At 42.4% G+C, this 22,084-nt stretch overlaps 1 protein-coding gene and 1 long non-coding RNA gene across 2 annotated transcripts in view; both read right to left on the minus strand.

Moving 5' to 3' along the window:
- The window catches only part of LOC130306231 (uncharacterized), an 870,792-nt gene that overhangs the window by 52,691 nt on the left and 796,017 nt on the right, over nucleotides 1-22,084 (minus strand). The window contains exons 16-23 of the mRNA XM_056552075.1: nucleotides 21,050-21,173; nucleotides 18,749-18,840; nucleotides 18,512-18,635; nucleotides 17,005-18,260; nucleotides 16,101-16,291; nucleotides 14,048-14,100; nucleotides 10,190-10,477; nucleotides 9,599-10,145 (exon numbers count right to left, since the gene is read on the minus strand). Coding sequence (XP_056408050.1) covers nucleotides 9,599-10,145; nucleotides 10,190-10,477; nucleotides 14,048-14,100; nucleotides 16,101-16,291; nucleotides 17,005-18,260; nucleotides 18,512-18,635; nucleotides 18,749-18,840; nucleotides 21,050-21,173 — 2,675 coding nt within the window. The remainder of the gene's footprint in view (nucleotides 1-9,598; nucleotides 10,146-10,189; nucleotides 10,478-14,047; nucleotides 14,101-16,100; nucleotides 16,292-17,004; nucleotides 18,261-18,511; nucleotides 18,636-18,748; nucleotides 18,841-21,049; nucleotides 21,174-22,084) is intronic.
- On the minus strand, nucleotides 19,833-20,935 carry LOC130290498 (uncharacterized). The gene is made up of 2 exons (XR_008847620.1): nucleotides 20,615-20,935; nucleotides 19,833-20,504 (listed from the first exon to the last, which is right to left on the minus strand). It is a non-coding gene; the product is annotated as an uncharacterized LOC130290498 (long non-coding RNA).

A 22,084-nucleotide genomic window follows, 5' to 3' on the forward strand; every position in this document is an offset into this window, starting at 1 on the left:
GGTGACCCGATCACCCGGAAAATAGGGATGATCGGAGCGGTCAGTGACAGCCACGATCATCCTGAGGGCTAGGAGCGAGGTCGCAGTGCTGCGATCTCCTCCTATCCCCTGCCATTGGTCAGAACTGATTCTGATTAATGGCAGCGCAGGATAGTGGGTTGCCATGGTTCTGCCCACCCACCGTTCTGCCCACCCCTGGATGTCGTGGGGAACGTGGGGAGAAGATTAGTGGGGACTGATCGTCGCTGGAGACTGCAAAGATCCTGGCTCAGGTAGGGAAATTACGGTGGGGGGGAGGAAATGAAAGTGAAAGTAAAGTGATCTTTACTGTGGCAACCGCTAGGAAGGCCAAACTGCAACTCCCAGCATGCCCAGACAGCCAAAGGCTGTCTGGGCATGCTGGGAGTTGTAGTTTTGCTACATCTGGAGGGCCACAGTTTGGAGACAACTATTACAGTGGTGCTCAAACGGTAGCCCTCCAGATGTTACCAAACTAAAACTCTCAGCATGCCTAGACTTCCCAGGCATGCTGGGAGTTGTAGTTCTGTAACATCCGTCCCTTCAGATTTTGCAATTTTCATTACATTTTTTAAAATTGCTGCTCTACTTTGAAGCCCTCTAATTTTTTCTAAAAGTAAAAATATGTCCATTTTATGAGGCCAACATATAGTGGACATATTGTATTTGTGAAGAAAAATAAAATTTATTGCGAATATCCATTTTCCTTACAATTAGAGAGCTTCAAAGTTAGAATAATACAACATTTTCATGAAATTTGGGGATTTTTCACTAAAAAAGGATGCAAGTAACACCGAAAATTTACCACCAAAATAAAGTAGAATATGTCACGAAAAAACTATCTCAGAATCAGAATATTCGGTAAAAGCGTTTTCGCGTTATTAATTCGTAAAGCGATGGTGGACAGAATCGCGAAAAAGGGCTCAGTCCTTAACCCCTTAAGGACCCAGCCATTTTACACCTCAGGACCCGGCCCTTTTTTGCACATCTGACCACTGTCACTTTAAACATTAATAACTCTGATGCTTTTAGTTATCATTCTGATTTCGTGACATATTCTACTTTAACATAGTGGTCAAATTTTGTGGTATCTTGCATCCTTTCTTGGTGAAAAATCCCAAAATTTTATGAAAATTTTGAAAATTTTGCATTTTTCTAAGCTCTCTCTTTGAAACTCTCTGCTTGTAAGGAAAATGGATATTCCAAATAATTTTTTTTTTATTCCCATATACAATATGTCTCCTTTATGTTTGCATCATAAAATTTACGAGTTTTTACTTTTGGAAGACACCAAAGGGCTTCAAAGTTCAGGAGCCATTTTCCAATTTTTCACAAAATTTCCAAACTCACAATTTTTCATGGACCAGTTCAGGTTTGAAGTGGATTTGAAGGGTCTTCATATTAGAAATACCCCACAAATGACCCCATTATAAAAACTGCACCCCCCAAAGTATTCAAAATGACATTCAGTCCGCGTTTTAACTCTTTAGGTGTTTCACAGGAATAGCAGCAAAGTGAAGGAGAAAATTCACAATCTCCATTTTTTACACTCGCATGTTCTTGTAGACCCAATTTTTGAATTTTTACAAGGGGGAAAAAGGAGAAAATGTATACTTATATTTGTAGCCCAATTTCTCTCAAGTAAGCACATACCTCATATGTCTATGTAAAGTGTTCGGCGGGTGCAGTAGAGGGCTCAGAAGCGAAGGAGCGACAAGGGGATTTTTGAGAGTACGTTTTTTTGAAATGGTTTTTGGGGGGCATGTTGCATTTAGGAAGCCCCTATGGTGCCAGAACAGCAAAAATCCCCCACATGGCATACCATTTTGGAAACTAGACCCCTTGAGGTACATAACAAGGAATAAAGTGAGTTTCACGACTTTTGCATATGTAAAAAAATAAAAATCAAATTTCACTAAAATGTGTTTCCCCCCAAATTTCACATTTTTGCAAGGGTTAATAGCAGAAAATACCCCCCAAACATTGTTACCCTATCTCTTCTGAGTATGGAGGTACCCCATAAGTTGACCTGAGGTGTACTATGGGTGAACTACAATGCTCAGAAGAGAAGGAGTCATATTTGGCTTTTTGAGAGCAAATTTTGCTTGGGGGCATGTCGCATTTAGGAAGCCCCTATGGTGCGAGGACAGCAAAAAAAAAAAACATGGCATACCATTTTGGAAACTAGACCCCTTGTGGAACGTAACAAGAAATAAAGTGAGCCTTAATACCCCACAGGGGTTTCACGACTTTTGCATACGTAAAAAAAAAAATCACTAAAAGGTGTGTTTCCCCCCCCCCCCCCCCCAAATTTCACATTTTTGCAAGGGTTAATAGCAGAAAATACCCCCCAAAATTTGTAACCCTATCTCTTCTGAGTATGGAGGTACCCCATAAGTTGACCTGAAGTGCACTACGGGCGAACTACAATGCTCAGAAGAGAAGGAGTCATATTTGGCTTTTTGAGAGCAAATTTTGCTCGGGGGGCATGTCGCATTTAGGAAGCCCATATGGTGCCAGGACAGCAAAATAACCCCCACATGGCATACCATTTTGGAAACTAAAACCCCTTGAGGAACGTAAGAAGGTGTAAAGTGAGCATTTACCCCCCACTGGTGTCTGTCATATCTTTGGAACAGTGGGCTGTACAACATTTTTAATTTGCACAGCCCACTCTTCCAAAGATCTGTCAGACACCTGTGGGGTGTAATTTCTCACTGCACCCCTCATTACATTCCGTGAGGGGTGTAGTTTCCGAAATGGGGTCACATGTGGGGTTTTTTTTTTTTTGCGTTTGTCAAAACCGCTGTAACAATCAGCCACCCCTGTGCAAATCACCTCAAATGTACATGGCGCACTCTCCCTTCTGGGCCTTGTTGTGCGCCCCCAGAGCAGTTTGCGCCCACATATGGGGTATCTCCGTACTCGGGAGAAATTGCGTTACAAATTTTGGGGGGCTTTTTTTTCCCCTTTACCTCTTGTCAAAATGAAAAGTATAGGGCAACACCAGCATGTTGGTGTAAAAAGTTTATTTTTTTACACTAACATGCTGGTGTAGACCCCAACTTCACCTTTTCATAAGGGGTGAAAGGAGAAAAAGCCCCCCAAAATTTGTTAGGCAATTTCTCCCAAGTATGGCGATACCCCATATGTGACCCTAAACTGTTGCCTTGAAATACGACAGGGCTCCAAAGTGAGAGAGCGCCATGTGCATTTGAGGCCTGAATTAGGGATTTGCATAGGGGTATTCTATGCCAGTGATTCAAAAACAGGGTGCCTCCAGCTGTTGCAAAACTCCCAGCATGCCTGGACAGTCAACGGCTGTCCGGCAATACTGGGAGTTGTTGTTTTGCAACAGCTGGAGGCTCCATTTTGGAAAGAGTGGCGTACCAGGCGTTTTTCATTTTTATTGGGGAGGGAGGGGGGCTGTGTAGGGGTATGTGTATATGTAGTGTTTTTTACTTTTTATTTTATTTTGTGTTAGTGTAGTGTAGTGTTTTTAGGGTACAGTCACACGGGCGGGGGGTTACAGCGAGTTTGAGCTGCCGTGCAAAATTTGCTGCATTGCAAACTTGCAGCCCCATACTCACTGTAAGCCCCCTGCCATGTGAATGTACCCTGTACATTCACAGGGGGGGACCTCCAGCTGTTGCAAAACTACTCCCAGCATTCCTGAGAATGTTTGGGAGTTGTGGTTTTGCAACAGCTGGAGGCACACGGGTTGGGAAACACTGAGTTAGGAAACAATGTTTCCCAACCAGTGTGCCTCCAGCTGTTGCAAAACCACAACTCCCAAACATTCTCAGGCATGCTGGGAGTAGTAGTTCGGCAACATCTTTAGAGCCAGATGTTGCCGAACTACAACTCCCAGCATGCTTGGAGTTGTAGTTTTGCAACATCTGGAGGACCACAGTTTGCAGACCACTAATACAGTGGTTCCCAATCTGTGCCCTTCCAGATGTTGCAAAACTACAACCCCCAGTATGCCAAAACTGTCCAGGCATGCTGGGAGTTGTAGTTCTGCAACATCTGAAGGGCCAGATGTTACAGCACTACAGCTACCAGCATGCCTGGACAGTAAGGGCATGCTGAGGATGTGTAGTTTTGCAACATCTGGAAGGGCACAGTGGTCCCAAAACTGTGGAGCTCCAGGTGTTGGTTGTTGTAGTTTTGCAACAGCTGGATGTCCCCCCCCCCCCCCCCCCCAATATGAATGTACAGGGAACACTCACATGGGCGGAGGATTACAGTAAGTATCCGGCTGCAAGTTTGAGGTGCGGCAAAATTTCTGCCGCAGCTCAAACTGCCAGCGAGAAACTACTGTGAACCCCCCGCCCGTGCGACTGTACCCTAAAAACACTACACTACACTAACACAAAATAAAATAAAAAGTAATAAACACCACATACACACACCCCTACACAGCCCCCCTCCCCAATAAAAATGAAAAACGTCTGGTACGTCACTGTTTCCAAAACGGAGCCTCCAGCAGTTGCAAAACTACAACTCCCAGCATGCACTGATAGACCGTACATGCTGGGAGTTGTAGTTTTGCAACAGCTGGATGTCAGCCCCCCCCCCCCCCCCCAATGTGAACGTACAGGGTACACTCACATGGGCGAAGGTTTACAGTAAGTATCCGGCTGCAACTTTGAGCTGCGGCAAATTTTCTGCCGCAGCTCAAACTGCCAGCGAGAAACTACTGTGAACCCCCGCCCGTGTGACTGTACCCTAAAAACACTACATTACACTAACACAAAATAAAATAAAAAGTAAAAAACACTACATGTACACACACCCCTACACAGCCCCCCTCCCCTCCCCAATAAAAATGAAAAACGTCTGGTACGCCACTGTTTCCAAAACGGAGCCTCCAGCTGTTGCAAAACTACTCCCCAGTATTGCCAGATAGCCGTTGACTGTCCAGGCATGCTGGGAGTTTTACAACAGCTGGAGGCACCCTGTTTGGGAATCACTGGCGTAGAATACCCCTATGTCCACCCCTATGCAATCCCTAATTTAGGCCTCAAATGAGCATGGCGCTCTCACTTTGGAGCCCTGTCGTATTTCAAGGCAACAGTTTAGGGCCACATATGGGGTATCGCCGTACTCGGGAGAAATTGCCTTACAAATTTTGGGGGGTATTTTCTGCTATTACCCTTTTTAAAAATGTTAAATTTTTGGGAAACCAAGCATTTTAGGTAAAAAAAAAAATATATATATTTTTTTACATATGCAAAAGTCGTGAAACACCTGTGGGGTATTAAGGTTCACTTAACCCCTTGTTACGTTCCCCGAGGGGTCTAGTTTCCAAAATAGTATGCCATGTGTTTTTTTTTTTGCTGTCCTGGCACCATAGGGGCTTCCTAAATGCGGCATGCCCCCAGAGCAAAATTTGCTTTCAAAAAGCCAAATGTGACTCCTTCTATTCTGGGACCTGTAGTGCGCCAGCAGAGCACTTTTCACCCCCATATGGGGTGTTTTCTGAATCAGGAGAAATTGGGCTTCAAATTTTGGGGGGTATTTTCTGCTATTACCCTTTTTAAAATTGTAAAAATTTTGGGAAACCAAGCATTTTAGGTAAAAAAATATATATATATTTTTTTACATATGCAAAAGTCGTGAAACACCTGTAGGGTATTAAGGTTCACATTACCCCTTGTTACTTTCCCCGAGGGGTCTAGTTTCCAAAATGGTATGCCATGTGGTTTTTTTTTTCTGTCCTGGCACCATAGGGGCTTCCTAAATGCGGCATGCCCCCCAAAAACCATTTGTCGCTCCTTCCCTTCTGAGCCCTCTACTGCGCCTGCCGAACAATTAACATAGACATATGAGGTATGTGCTTACTCGAGAGAAATTGGGTTTCAAATACAAGTAAAAATTTTCTCCTTTTTTACCCCTTGCAAAAATTCAAAAATTGGGTCTACAAGAACATGCGAGTGTAAAAAATGAAGATTTTTACTTTTCTCCTTCAATTTGCTGCTATTCGTGTGAAACACCTAAAGGGTTAATACACTTACTGAATGTCATTTTGAATACTTTGGGGGGTGCAGTTTTTATAATGGGGTAATTTATGGGGTATTTCTAATATGAAGACCCTTCAAATCCACTTCAAAACTGAACTGGTCCATGAAAAATAGTGAGTTTGGAAATTTTGTGAAAAATTTCAAAATTGCTGCTGAACTTTGAAGCCTCTGGTGTCTCCAAAAGTAAAAACTCATAAATTTTATGATGCAAACATAAAGTAGACATATTGTATATGTGAACCCAAAAAAAATATATTTGGAATATCCATTTTCCTTACAAGCAGGGAGCTTCAAAGTTAGAAAAATGCAAAATTTTCATTTTTTTTCATCAAATTTGGGGATTTTTCACCAAGAAAGGATGCAAGTTACCATAAAATGTTACCACTAACATAAAGTAGAATATGTCACGAAAAAACAATCTCGGAATCAGAATGATAACTAAAAGCATCAGAGTTATTAATGTTTAAAGGGACAGTGGTCAGATGTGCAAAAAACGCTTCGGTCCTTAAGGTGTAAAATGGCCCGGTCCTTAAGGGCTTAAGGTGGAAAAGGGCTGCGTCCTTAAGGGGTTAAACCATATGTAGTCCCTGTTAAAAACACACGTGACCGTGTCCTGCGTTTGTGGCCACCCACAATAATATACTGTTGGGGACCTGTAAGGTACCTCCACTAGTTAGCATTTATTTGCCACATATGTATCACAGAAACACTGCTATACGCTGTTAAAAACGGAAAAACTGCCTCGCTCTACATGTTTTGGTGAAAAACCCCGTCTTCAGGAGGATTACATGAGGCAATCAACCGTCCACGTGCAGAAGCCGGGTATTTATAAGGTCGAGTATGCTACCTCCTCTCCGTGCGTCACCACAACGACCAATCGGCAAATAGAAATACCGCCTATCCACATTCCCGTTTCGTGCAGTCTCCACCTATCACATCTCGTATTCCCATATAAACAAAGGCTCCCACTTTTAATCTTCCTTCGCCCGTTCCTCTTCTCGCGATCCGTTGCGAGATCTCGCGCACGCGCGTCAGCTTAGTAATATCTCATCACGGATGTTCCCACTGCGCGTGTGCGGGAAAACTTGGAAAAAGTGCGGCGACCATCCTTTTATCTATCATAATAAGGAGACTTCATTCCATGAAAGTGAAACAGATTTGTAAATTACTTCTATTAAAAAATCTCAATCCTTTCAGTACTTATGAGCTTCTGAAGTTAAGGTTGTTCTTTTCTGTCTAAGTGCTCTCTGATGACACGTGTCTCGGGAACCGCCCAGTTTAGAAGCAAATCCCCATAGCAAACCTCTTCTAAACTGGGTGGTTCCCGAGTCAGGTGTCATCAGAGAGCACTTAGACAGAAAAGGACAACCTTAACTTCAGAAGCTCATAAGTACAGGAAGGATTAAGATTTTTTAATAGAAGTAATTTACAAATCTGTTTAACTTTCTGGAGTCAGTTGATATATGAAAAAAAGTTTTTTCCTGGAATACCCCTTTAATACCACATATCCATATTGATTGATCAAATATGCATTCACACTAGTTCAAAATCTATACAGTGGTCCCTCAACATACGATGGTGATCCGTTCCAAATGGACCATCGTTTGTTGAAACCATCGTATGTTGAGGAATCCGTGCAATGTAAAGTATAGGACAGTGGTCTACAACCTGCGGACCTCCAGAAGTGTTCTTATTATAAATCAAGTTGTGCATCGGTACCAGATCATTGTCTATATATATATATATATATATATATATATATATATATATATATATATATATATATATATATGGTGGGGGTAGATGAAATACCAATTCTATCAATTCTTCAATTTTGTCGCACAATGAATTTTTTTTTCTGTTTCGCTGGGGACTTTTTGGTAAAATGACTGATGTCACTGCAAGGTAGGATTTGTGGCGCAGAAAAATAAGCATCATATGGATTTTTAGGCGCAAAATTGAAAGGGTTATGATTTTTAAAAGGTGAGGAGGAAAAAACTAAAGTGCAAAAACCCATGGTCCTTAAGGGGTTAAAAAAAAGGGCAGTCGGTACCCCTGGTAATGTCTCGCATTCTTTGTAGCTTTTATTTTAGCTTTGTTTAAAAATAAGACAGGCAGAAACACTTTTTAACATTTAAATGGGTATTCCAGGAAAAAACTTTTTTATATATATCAACTGGCTGCAGAAAGTTAAACAGATTTGTAAATTACTTCTATTAAAAAATCTTAATCCTTTCAGTACTTATCAGCTTCTGAAGTTAAGGTTGTTCTTTTCAGTCTAAGTGCTCTCTGATGACACCTGTCTTGGGAAACGCCCAGTGTAGAAGAGGTTTGCTATGGGGATTTGCTTCTAAACTGGGCGGTTCCTGAGACACGTGTCATCAGAGAGCACTTAGACAGAAAAGAACAACCTTAACTTCAGAAGCTCATAAGTAATGAAAGGCTTAAGATTTTATTCATAGAAGTAATTTACAAATCTGTTAAACTTTCTGGAGCCAGTTGATATATAAAAAAGTTTTTCCTGGAATACCCTTTAACACTTGCAAGTAGGGCAACCTGCTATGACAGCGCCTTCGTACAGAAGGCACGGTCATAACAGGTTGCCCTACTTGCAAGTGTTAACCGTTAAAAGAAAAATGTCTGCCTGTCTTCGGCTGAGTTCACATCACGTTTTTTCCATACTGTTTTCAATCCGTTTTTCTAAAGAAAACCGTATGGCAAAAAAATGGATGGAACAGTATGGGAAAAAGTAAACCGTATGCGTTTTTAAACTGTATACTGTTTTTATAAGTGCATACAGTTCCGTCCGTTTTTAATTTTTTTAAAAAACATAAGTTTTTGATAATTTTTTCCATTTTTAATGGGAGGGGTGTTGGGTGGGGACTTTAAGATGCAAATGCGCATGTGCAAAGTAAAAACCGTATACGTTTTTCCGTATGGAACCATATACATGTCCGTTTCCCATTGACGTCCATGTTAAAAAAAAAAAAAAAAAACACATGCGGTTGCAGTACGGTTTTTAAATCGGAGACAAAAACTTGGTCAACCACGGTTTTGACTCCGGTTTAAAAACTGTACTGCAACCGCATACGTTTTTTTTTTTTTTTTAACATGGACGTCAATGGGAAACGCATATTTTTTAAATACCGGGCACAGGGCGTACAGGTACGCCCTACGTCCTTAAGAGGTTAAAGGGTGCTGATGTGATGATTCAAGAAAACAGAATTATCGTTAAGTCATAATTCCCATTTTTCATCTCATCATCACATCAGCCTCACAAATGAGACATACCAGATAAATGATGTCTAGGGAGGGACTACAGCTTGCAGCACTTTCCCTCCAAAGGCCAAATCCTGAGACGAGGCTACATCCAATTTGTAGTGTTTAAAGAAGGTATGAGGGGTAGACCAAGTCGCTGCCCCGAAAATCTGTTCTAATGAGGCAGAAGATTTTTCAGCCAAGGAGACCGCCATTGCTCTGGTTGAATGAGCTCTTAGATGTTCCGGAACTTGATTCCCTGATCTTGTGTAAGCTTCAGAAATAGAAGACTTCACCCATCTGGCAATAGAAGCTTTAGGTCTTTTCTCCAATCCTTGGTTTGTTGTAAATAAAGAATAGTTCTTCTCATGTCCAAGGAATGGAACATTTCTTCTTTCCTGCTTTTTGGAGAATTGCAAAATGTGGGTAGGATGATGTCTTGAGACCTATGGAAGTTTGTCACTACTTTTGGTAGGAAAGCTGGATTTAATTTCAGAATAATTCTGTCTTCAAGCACAGTTGGGTAAGGTTCTTCAATTGAAAATGCTTGGATTTCACTGACCCTTCTTGCTGTCGTGAAGGCCGTCAAGAAGACTGATTTCCAGGTCAGAAATTTTATTGAAGAATCCGAAAGTGGTTCAAAAGGTTCTCTAGTAAGACTAGTGAGGACTATATTTAGATCCCAAGGTGCCGAGAGGTTAGATATTTTTGGTTTTAATCTTGCCACAGCACCAAAAAATCTTTTAATCCATTTATGGTCTGCGATACTTGTGTCGAAAAAGCAACCCAAGGCTGCTTTTTGTACATTTAAAGTACTGATGGATAAACCTCTGTCAAGTCCGTCTTGTAGAAAATTTTTAATTTGAAGGATATCAGGGTTCAATCACTCAAAAGCCAGGCTGTCAACTGCAGGTTTGCTAGATCCTTGAAGAATTGCCGACCCTGCAACAGGAGATCTTCTCTTACTGGAAGAGGGTAAGGGTGATCTATGGACAGTTGCTGAACTAGGGTGTACCACCCTCTCTTGAGCCATCTTGGAGCTATGAATATCACTTTGGATTTCTCCATACGGATCTTCTGCAGAGTCCTGATGATCAGAGGGATAGGAGGGAACGCATAGGCTATTTTGAATTTCCAACTTTGTTGAAGAGCATCTACTCCATCTGGGAGATCGCCTGGAAACAGGGAGAAGAATCTGTTTACCTTCCGATTTTTTTCACGTGGCGAATAGATCTACTTCTGGTATGCCCCACTTCAAAACCAGTTCGTAAAAAAAACTTGCGGATTGAGTTCCCATTCTCCTGGATTGATCTGGTGTCGGCTTAAGTAATCTGTCTGAATATTCTCGCTTCCTTTGAGATGTACAGCAGAAATTGACAATATGTTGTCCTTCGCCCAAGAAACATTTTTTCCTGTCAGTGCTTGTAGGAGACTGTGTCTTGTTCCCCCTTGATGATTTAGAAAAGCTACTGTAGTAGCATTGTCAGTATGAATCTTCACATGATGATTCAGAATAAGATGTTGTGAAGCCTTCAAAGCCTTGAACAGCTTTTAGTTCTTGGAAATTGGAAGAGTGAAGGAGAGTTTCCTCTGACCAGGTGCCCTGGAGAAAAAAATCCTAAACATGTGCCCCCCCCCCCCCCCAACCCTTTTGACTGGCATCCGTTGTGACTGTCACTGAGGGAAGGGGAACCCAGGATACTCCCTTTTTAGATTTTTGCTCCCTTATCCACCATTTGAGGGATTTCTTGACTGTTAGAGTCATAGGAAAGAGGGAAAAAGAAAACAGGGGGCACTCCCTTTGTTTACGTATACCGACTCAGTGTGACCCTCCACCACACCTAAGTGATATATTCACCAGATCGGATGGCAAGCCTTAGTTCCAGGTTTCCCGGGACGAATACTTGCAGTGGACCGGTGGGAGTATGGTTTTAGTAGGTAATGGCTGCCGCACTCTGACCGGGACTTGACCCTTGGGCAAGGGCCAGTTTAAGCAACACGTGGAAAATGGAGAAAACGGTCTTAGAGGCGCTGCGCAAAACGTGGTCATAGATGGGAAGACTCGAGCCAGCACAGGACAATAAATATTTTATTTCACACAATGGACGCGTTTCGGCACACAGAGAGTGCCTTCCTCAGGTCAAACATACAGTGCAAATTCTGGGGTGGATCAGATGCAAGATTGCACTTGTGGGGTTCCTGTGATGAGCGGTGCTGGCGTAGGTCTGCAGGCATCGACGTCCTTTGTGTCAAATAAAATAATTATTGTCCTGTGCTGGCTCGAGTCTTCCCATCCGTGACCAGGTTTTGCGCAGCGCCTCGAAGACTGTTTTTCTCCATTTGCCACGTGTTGACCGTCAGAGGAATCCTCATCTTTTCCTGAGCTACAGGCTTGAGCAATCGAGCCCCTATCTCACTGATCCATGCAAAGCTATGGCGTTGCCGGGATCAGTTTAAGAGATCAGTGTGTGCAGTGTTATTGCCCCCTATGGGATAACAATGATCAGTATAAGAGATCAGTGTGACGTGATGCGAGGAGGTTGAGAGGCTCCTCCCCCCCCCCCCGCTTCCTGCCCCCTCCATGGACCAAACACATGCTGCTGGTACAGGACACCGCTCAACTGCGCTGAAAGCTGGGATGTGAGTGTGCTGGATGGCGGTGGAGCAGAGGGACCTGACCTGACACAGCAGTAGCGAGCGGGGAGCAGTGGACTGTGAGCGTAGTGGCCCCCGCACGAACAACAGCACACACAGGTGCCGACAACGCTGTGATCTGGAGTGGAGGCTCAGAAGAGGCAGCGAGTGGGAGGAACCCGGGTCTGTGTTGTGCTGAGAATGCAGGAAGAGTGAGAGTGTGACCCTGGAGCTACTGGAGGAAGACACAATGAGGAGGCTGATCCATGGCCGCTCCAGGGGCCCAGCTGAGATTCGGGTGAGATCCTCTCATATCTGTGTTGTTATAAAGGATGAAACTGCTGCCACAGTGAACAAACTGTACTAAAAGAATAGGTGTGGGGGCAAGTTTTGCTCGCTTAATAATAAATCCCCCTCGTGGCGATTATAGCTGTGGAGGTGAGCGCTGCCACGTTCACCTTTGTATGTTTAAAGCCGATAAAGAAGGCCCTTCTGCATAAGAAATAAGAATTTATCTATAAGAACTGAATTTGGGTGGAAAACCCTAATTGGGACAGTGTATTTTTTTTTTCTCCTGAGTATAAATGACACCGGGTGAAACACCTGTAGTACTGCAGGAGCAGGTCTATAGTCTGCAGATAACGGAGCTCCTCCTGTGATACAACAAGCTGAAAGTGTTGGAAATATTGAGTTGGTAATCTTTTCTGAATCTCCCGGCGCAGCGTATGAAATACACGGGACTGCTCTGGGTGGGACAATATATTGACAACTGGAGGATAAGATGGCACCCAAGCTGAATAAAACACAAAGCCCAACAAAGGACGCTAAAGCAGCTGGGAAAGTGGATAAATGTTTTGTCTCGCCGGGGGCAGTGCCTAGAAATCGTGGACAAAATAAAACCAGTGCAGGAGATCTGGGATTAGATGGCGCTATAATGGAGAAGGAAGGGGATGTTCCCCAACCTGCCCTAGATAAAATATACTTCCATAGATGTTCTGTCCAATCAAGTGGGGGTTATCGGCGTGGAAATCAATTTGATCAGGGAAGATCTGAAGAAAGTCAAGGAGAGGTGTACAGAGGTGGAGACGAGAGTGTCGGGTGTGGAAGATGAGGTCCAGAAGTTACAATCTGAAGAGGATGTCAGGGGAGAACAAGTTATTAAATCAAAAAGTGACAGAATTTGAAGACCGCTCCAGACGGGGAACCTTAGAATCTTGGGTTTCCCAGAGGGAGCGGAAAGTAAAGATGTGATAACTTTTATCCAAACATGGTTGATTGAGCAGTGGGGGGAGGAAAACCTCTCTAAACACTTTAGTGTGATACGTGCGCACAGAATTCCATTCCAACCCCCGCCAGTAGGGGGCAGACCACGTACCATAATACTTAAACTCCTGAATGATAATGACCGTGACAACATCTTGAGAATAATGAGGAAAAAAAAGGAGATAGAATACAATGGAAATAGAATTATGCTTTTCCCAGATTATGCAACTGAAACACAGAAGAAGAGATTTACTTTCAGGGAAGCTAAAAAGAGACTTGCACATAATGGAATCAAGTTTGCTTTAATGTTCCCAGCCAGGATGAAGGTTTTTTACAACAATGAGACGTTCTTTTTCTCTAGAGTAGTAGAAGCGGTGGACTGGATGGACACACAGGGATTGAAAAATAGTGGTTAAGGTCCGGGGGGGGGGATGGGGAGGGACAATCACGTAAGGCTAGAGATTTGCCCGAGATGGCAGGTCACCGGGTGGGGGTGGGGGGATGGTTTGGGGAACCCTGGGGAAGTTTTTTTTTGAAAAAAAAATATTTTTTGGGGAAAAAAAAAACATTTTTCTCAAAAAGGATTTTTTGCTTTATTTTATTTGTTTCCTTTTCTCTTCCTTCTCACTACGGTGTTTATTGTGTTCAACTGGACTGTAAGAGAATGACCGCGGATGACTGTTAAGGCTGTGGTATGGAATGGACGAGGACTTGGGGATAAAATTAAAAGATCAGCGGTGATGGGAGTTATTAGGAAGCACGCAGCAGGTATAGCCGGGTTAGTTGAGACACATTTAACGAGAGCAACAGTAATGGTTTTGAAACGTAATGTTTGGGGACATTATTACCATTCTCTTCATACAGCATATTCACAGGGGGGTTCGGTGTTAATCCGTAGAAACTTAAATTGGGAATTAATTAGAAAAAGGGTAAATGATGAGGGGAGGTTTGTTTTTTTATGTGGGAGACTAGAAAGTATAAGAGATCAGTGTGTGCAGTGTTATAGGTCCCTATGGGATAATGATCAGTATAAGAGATCAGTGTGTGCAGTGTTATAGTCTCCTATGGGATAACAATGATCAGTATAAGAGATCAGTGTGTGCAGTGTTATAGTCTCCTATGGGATATTAATGATCAGTATAAGAGATCAGTGTGTGCAGTGTTATAGTCCCCCTATGGGATAATAATGATCAGTATTAGAGATCAGTGTGTGCAGTGTTATAGGTCCCTATGGGATAACAATGATCAGTATAAGAGATCAGTGTGTACAGTGTTATAGTTTCCTATGGGATAACAATGATCAGTATAAGAGATCAGTGTGTGCAGTGTTATAGTCCCCTACGGGATAATAATGATCAGTATTAGAGATCAGTGTGTGCAGTGTTATAGGTCCCTATGGGATAATAATGATCAGTATAAGAGATCAGTGTGTGCAGTGTTATAGTCTCCTATGGGATAATAATGATCAGTATAAGAGATCAGTGTGTGCAGTGTTATAGCCCCCTATGGGATAACAATGATCAGTATAAGAGATCAGTGTGTGCAGTGTTATAGTCTCCTATGGGATAACAATGATCAGTATAAGAGATCAGTGTGTGCAGTGTTATAGCCCCCTATGGGATAACAATGATCAGTATAAGAGATCAGTATTATAGTCACCTATAACATTGCAAAAAAAAAAAGTTTACAAAAAGGTCATTTAACCCCTTTCCTAATAAAAGTTTGAATCACCCCCCTTTTCCCATAAAAAAGAAAAAACTGTGCAAATAAAAATAAACATGTGGTATCACCGCGTGCAGAAATGTCCAAACTATAAAAATATATCATTAATTAAACCGCACGGACAATGACCAAAGTCCAAAATAGTGTATTTTTGGTAACGTTTTGTATCCTAAAAAAATTAATAAAAAGCGATCAAAAAATCCGATGAATACAAAAATGGTACCGATAAAAACTTCAGAACGCGGCGCAAATAATGAGTCATCATACCGGCCCGTACACAGAAAAATAAAAAGTTATAGGGGTCAGAAGATGACAATTTTAAACGTATACATTTTCCTGCATGTAGTTTAGATTTTTTCCGAAGTAATAAAAAAAATCCAACCTATATAAGTCGGGGATCATTATAATCGTATGGACCTACAGAATAAAGAGAAGGGGTCATTTTTACCGAACAATGCACTGCGTAGAAACGGAAGCCCCCAAAAGTTACAAAATGACATTTTTTCTTCAATTTTGTCACACAATGAATTTTTTTTCCGTTTCGCTGTGGTTTTTTTTTTGGTAAAATGACTAAGGTCACTGCAAAGTAGAATTGGTAGCGCAAAAAAATATGGAATTTTATGTGCTAAATTGAAAGCGTTATGATTTTTAGAAGGTGATGAGGAAAAAATGAAAATGCAAAAACAGTAAAACCCTGCGTCCTTAAGGGGTTAATCATTGATCTTAATTCGTCCATAAAAGACGGAGTCGCCTGCTGAACAGTTCTGGCCGTGCAAGAATTACATAAGGATTTCAGGTGCCCCTTCAGGTAATTTCTCAAAGTATGTAGCACATTTCTTAGACTTGGCCTTAGAAGGTTTTTTTGGGGGTCTCCTTGTCCCCCTAAAAAAAGAGAGACGGAACACCCATGAATAGGGAGGAAAAAAAACCACAAGATCAAGTAAATGAAACCCCAAGGGGCCAGATACTCACGGGGCCGATAGTCTTCCCCAGCTCCACAGAAGAAGCAGCCTCCATTCTGACAATAGACAGGATAAGGACGAGGTCTTACCTTTAAATAGCACAGCTATTTGAATTTGGCGCCTATTTTCAAAATAACCAGAGGATCTAGGAGGCCTGCTACAGAGAGCGCACAAACTGGAGCGGCATTTGAGAGGGGGAAATCCCTGGAAAACCGACCTCCACCACTTGGCTTGGTCCACACCGATCCTGTCACCAGCATCAGGACCAGGAGGTAAAACCTCAATACTTCCCAAAGGAACAGGAAACAATGAGGGGTTGTCTGGGGGAGGGGCCTTTAACCTATTTGTGCTTCCTGTTTCTTTAGGATCAACGGGGGCAATCTCATGTGTGATGATGACATGAAAAAACTTTGCACAGCAAAACAATGATAAATCTCCCCGAATATGACCAAAATCCTGTGTGTGACCCCGGCCTAAGGGTTCTTGGTGACAACACAGAAGTGTCCTGATCCTGATAGGACAGAAGTGACACATGAGATACAATCAGTAATATTTCTAATGGAAATGAGGCCGAGGTAATACATAGTAATCACCAATCATTATCATCCATAGAAATCATCCAATCATACTGTAGTGTAGAGCTACAAGTCACTACTAAATGATACACAATAGCATTACATATTACTTCTCATTACCGTTATTTACCTACAAAGGTCACATGACCCCAGGTGCTGATGACCAAGAGATGATGTTGGCTTTAGCTTCTGCTTAGGTTTCATTATGAAGTTTATTCGAGGGTTAATTCTCACAACAAAACATCACATTTTACTGTTACCTGAGATCTCAGATTTCCATTCTCCATATTATTATTTTTATCATTTATTATTTCATCTATCAGTCTCCAGTGTGACTTCTCTCATGTCTAGAAAGTTGTGATTTATATATAAAACTTTTCCCACATTCTGAACATTGATAGGGTTTCTCGCTTGTGTGACTTCTCTCATGTATAAGATTTCCTTTACTTGTAAAACATTTCCCACATTCTGAACATTGATAGGGTTTCTCCCTTGTGTGACTTCTCTCATGTATAAGATTTCCTTTACTTATAAAACATTTCCAACATTCTTAACATGGACATGACATGGACATGAACACAGCTTCTCTCCTGTGTGACTTCTCTCATGCTTAACAAGACTTGATTTATTTGTAAAACATTTCCTACATTGTGAACATGAATATGGCTTCTCTCCAGTATGAATTCTCTCATGTATAACAAGATCTGATTTACTTCTAAAACATTTATCACATTCTGAACACGAATACGGCTTCTCTCCTGTGTGACTTCTCTCATGCTTAACAAGATTTGATTTACCTGTAAAACATTTTCCACATTCAGAACATGAATATGGCTTCTCTCCTGTGTGTATTCTCTCATGTATAACAAGATCTGATTTATTGTTAAAACATTTATCACATTCTGAACATGAATACGGCTTCTCTCCTGTGTGACTTCTCTCATGCTTAACAAGATTTGATTTACCTGTAAAACATTTCCCACATTCAGAACATGAATATGGCTTCACTCCTGTGTGACTTCTCTCGTGCAATACTAGAAAGTATTTTTGAGCAAAACATTTCCCACATTCTGAACATGAATACGGCTTCTCTCCTGTGTGAATTCTCTCATGTATAACAAGCTCTTGTTTACTTTTAAAACATTTTCCACATTCTGAACATGAATATGGCTTCTCTCCTGTATGGATTCTCTTATGTATAATAAGAGCTGATTTACAATTATAGGGTTTCCCACATTCTGAACATGAATACGGCTTCTCTCCTGTGTGAATTCTCTCATGTATAACAAGCTCTTGTTTACTTTTAAAACATTTTCCACATTCTGAACATGAATATGGCTTCTCTCCTGTATGGCTTCTCTTATGTATAATAAGAGCCGATTTACAATTATAGGGTTTCCCACATTCTGAACATGAATATGGCTTCTCCCCTGTATGGATTCTCTCATGTATAATAAGATCTGATTGACATTTACAGTGTTTCCCACATTCTGAACACACATACTGCTTCTTTCCTATGTGACTTTTTCTGTGTCTAACAAGATCTGATCTTCTTGTAAATTCTTTCCCACATTCCTCACAATATAAACCTTTCCCATGTTTCTGATCTGTCCTTGTGGTAACAATGTGTGGTTGGTCAGGAGAAGGTTCCTCATGATCAGGTGGATTATTATAGGATAGATCTGGATGGACATTAGGGGTAAGGAGGTCTTCTCCTGAGGAGCGCTCCATCATATCTTCATCTTCTCCTTTATCATTCAGGGATAACATAAAGTTTCCCTCAGAATTCTTACTGGGATTTTCTGTTGGGATAAAAATGGATTATGGGAAATGTATAAAATATTATTAGGTTGGAAACACACATGAAGTTTTGTTGCAGTTTTTGATGGTCATAACACAGGGGCCTGAAGGGTTAATGTAATGTAGATCTAAGGTGGAGCCTCCCCTGAAGAAACCTCTGAATTCCCTCTGTAATCCATTACTACATACCTGGGACAACACCTCCTGGAAATATTACATACCCGGGACAACACCTCCTGGAATTATTACATACCTGGGGTAACACCTCCTGGAATTTCCTCCTTCACTTCCCTCATACACGGGTGATCGGCCCAGAAATCCGTCTCCTCTTCTGGTTCATCTTTAATCTCAGCCTTAATATCCATCAGATCTTCAACCTGAACAAAGAAAACAACATTTTATTAAGAACTTCACCTCAATCACTTTCTGGTCATATTATGGGGAGACTATAAGGACCCCCCTATAGAGATATAGGATCAGCCTCATCTACCTGATGCTTCTCTGGGACATTTCCATCTGGACAGTCCTGGGAATACAGAGGACGGGGACACCTCTCGGGTGGATTTCTATCAATGACTCCATCTGTAGGGAACACACAGGGAATGAATACATCAGCTCCTGTATATCCATCTATATATATATCATACACTTCTCACCTCTAGGTTATTTATCAGGCCTCAATAACAATGTTCTGCCCCTCCCCCACTTTCTGATAAAACATCAGATAATCCAGTCAGACCCGCAGTGAAATCCCAGGCCCGGAGCTGCTGGTCCCTACAGAGACTCGGCTGTCACTCCTTCCTCAGGGGAATCCATTGTCAGCAGGTGGAGGAGACACAGACATTTCCGTAATAAATGGGTCATCTGGGGTAGAAATCTGGTCTCTAATCCCTTATTAGAGGATTCTATGTGTCCACAGAGGGAACGCACAGTTGCGGATCCGTCTTCTATCAAACTTTCTGTAGTAAGAAAACGACTGCTCCAAAGTCTCCTCCACCAGGGACCATGTGGGATAAGGCTCTATGTCTATATAACCACAAGTTCTCTGTCATGTGACCACTATTCCTCTCTCAGAAGTGAACGAGGGGTTAAATATCTGTGGGGCCATGACAGTACACAGACAGACAATGTACGCCTCTTCAGGCTGGAGGAGAGGTTACCCCGGCGGCCCGTATCCTGGGGAGGAGTCATTACGGAAGGAGATTACTCCACCATCACCTATTCCATACATTACGGACACAGGGGGTCGGGATATGAAGAGGACAGGAAAGTAGTCACCAGTTGTAGGAAACAGAATCGGCAGCATAGCCTCAGCACCTTTCTGTCTCCGAAATGTATTAGTGCTTTATCCTAAATTGGGAAATATATATGGGCCTCACCCAGTGGAGTGCGGACACATGACCCATGTAAGGTGAAGTGGGGGGGCCTCCTCTGCTGTTAGGTAGGGTGAAGTGGGGGGCGCCTCCTCCTCTGTTAGGTAGGGTGAAGTGGGGGGGGGCGCCTCCTCCTCTGTTAGGTAGGGTGAGGATTATTTTAGGACAAGTTATTTGAGGGAGAGTAACACTGTATTTCTCTTTATATCTTTATTACAATAATAATTCCCTCATGTCGGTCCTGTTTCCCAATATGGCAGCCGACCTGTCCACACAATTCTACACTACAGAGACGTCAGTGCGATAGATTTCCCATCATTACCTGTGTTTGGTTTTGGGGTCTGTATAATTACTGAGGTACATATTGTGAATATAATACCATATACGGGGCATTTTATGACTGTTCTGTGATGTGATCCAGGTCTATTACCCCGAGTTGTTTACACAATATCTTCTATTTTATGGAGTTTTCGGAGTTAATAGGACTCAAATGAAAGCACAAAAATCACAAAACTGTGAATAATCTTGCGTCTGGTTTTGCTGAGCGGAATGTGAGGGGAATATCAGATATTCTGCGGTGTGAACATGGCCTTAAAGGAAGCACTGGGTGATCTTCTCCATGTAATCCGCCCTTTTATCTCTTGTCTGATAGTGATTTGCTGTTCTAGCTGATGATTCTGGGGGTAGAGTCCTGACGGATCTGTCTGGACCCGATCTCTCTTCTCTCTCTTTACACCAGACTCTTCTTTATCCTCCATTCCCTTCTTCCCTCAGTTTTGGTTACTTTTTGTCCTCCCTCTTGGCCGGGTTCACCCTTCTGCTGTATACATAACCTGGACAAGGTCATCTCCTATGTGATCGTCATTTATCAATCTATATAGAATGTAAAGGGTTAACAGCAGCCTCCAAACTATGATCTGACAACACAATATAATACGGGGCCCTGACTAGACCCCACGTCCATGGCGGACATTACTACAAACCATCTCATACAATCAGCGTCAGATTCATCTCAGAGGACAATGACCCCCATCATTCCTGTACATGATCCTCCTAATGTTTTATCCTAGAACATTCCCCGGCCGTCACATGATCACATGACACACTCCCTACAGGACTTTATTCTTCTGTGGTTTATAGTTTCTTCTCCATAAAGTCAATGTGTCGCCCAGCATGCTCTGTGCAGAGGTCATTCTACAGGGAGGGGGAGGCTGAGCTCCTATTGTCATCTATATCTACAGGGAGGGGGAGGCTGAGGTCCTATTGTGTTCTCTATCTACAGGGAGGGGGAGGCTGAGCTCCTATTGTCATCTATATCTACAGGGAGGGGGAGGCTGAGCTCCTAATGTCATCTCTATCCACAGGGAGAGGGAGGCTGAGCTCCTACTGTTGCCAGTAATAAATCCATTATTACATACCTGGGGTAACACCTCCTGGAATTTCCTCCTTCCCTTCCCTCATACACTGCTGATCGGACCAACAATCCGTCTCCTCTTCTGGTTCATCTTTAACCTCATCCTTAATATTAATCTGATCTTCAACCTGAATGAACAAGGAAAAAAAATAATAATACCAAAAAGAACTTTAGTTCGCTCCCTTTCTGGTCATATTATGGGGAGACTATAAGGACCCCCCTATAGAGATATAGGATCAGCCTCATCTACCTGATGCTTCTCTGGGACATTTCCCTCTGGACAGTCCTGAGAATACAGAGGACAGGGACACCTCTCGGGTGGATTTCTATCAATGACTCCATCTGTAGGGAACACACAGGGAATGAATACATCAGTGCTGGATAGATTTCTATGTTACTAGGTAGTGAGAGTGATATCTATATATATGTCTCTTCTTACCTTGTGATGTGAGGGGCCGGTGATCCTCCATCATGACTATGTCCTGGTACAGATCCTTGTGTCCTCCAACTCCTCCACTGAATAATAGACAGCGATGTCCTAATGGGGTCAGTTCTGGAGACCTCACCTACAAAAAGACATCGATAACATAGAGCGGCGCCAAAGATGGGGACAACAATGGTGGAAATGTATATGGGGGGACAACAATGGTGGAAATGTAGATGGGGGGGACAACAATGGTGGAAATGTAGATGGGGGGGGACAACAATGGTGGAAATGTAGATGGGGGGACAACAATGGAGGAAATGTAGATGGGGACAACAATGGTGGAAATGTAGATGGGGGGACAACAATGGTGGAAATGTAGATGGGGACAACAATGGTGGAAATGTAGATGGGGACAACAATGGTGGAAATGTAGATGGGGGACAACAATGGTGGAAATGTAGATGGGGGGACAACAATGGTGGAAATGTAGATGGGGGGACAACAATGGAGGAAATGTAGATGGGGGGACAACAATGGAGGAAATGTAGATGGGGACAACAATGATGGAAATGTAGATGAGGACAACAATGGTGGAAATGTAGATGGTGGACA

This window comes from Hyla sarda, chromosome 1, assembly GCF_029499605.1.
Source record: "Hyla sarda isolate aHylSar1 chromosome 1, aHylSar1.hap1, whole genome shotgun sequence".
NCBI classification, from domain to species: domain Eukaryota; kingdom Metazoa; phylum Chordata; class Amphibia; order Anura; family Hylidae; genus Hyla; species Hyla sarda.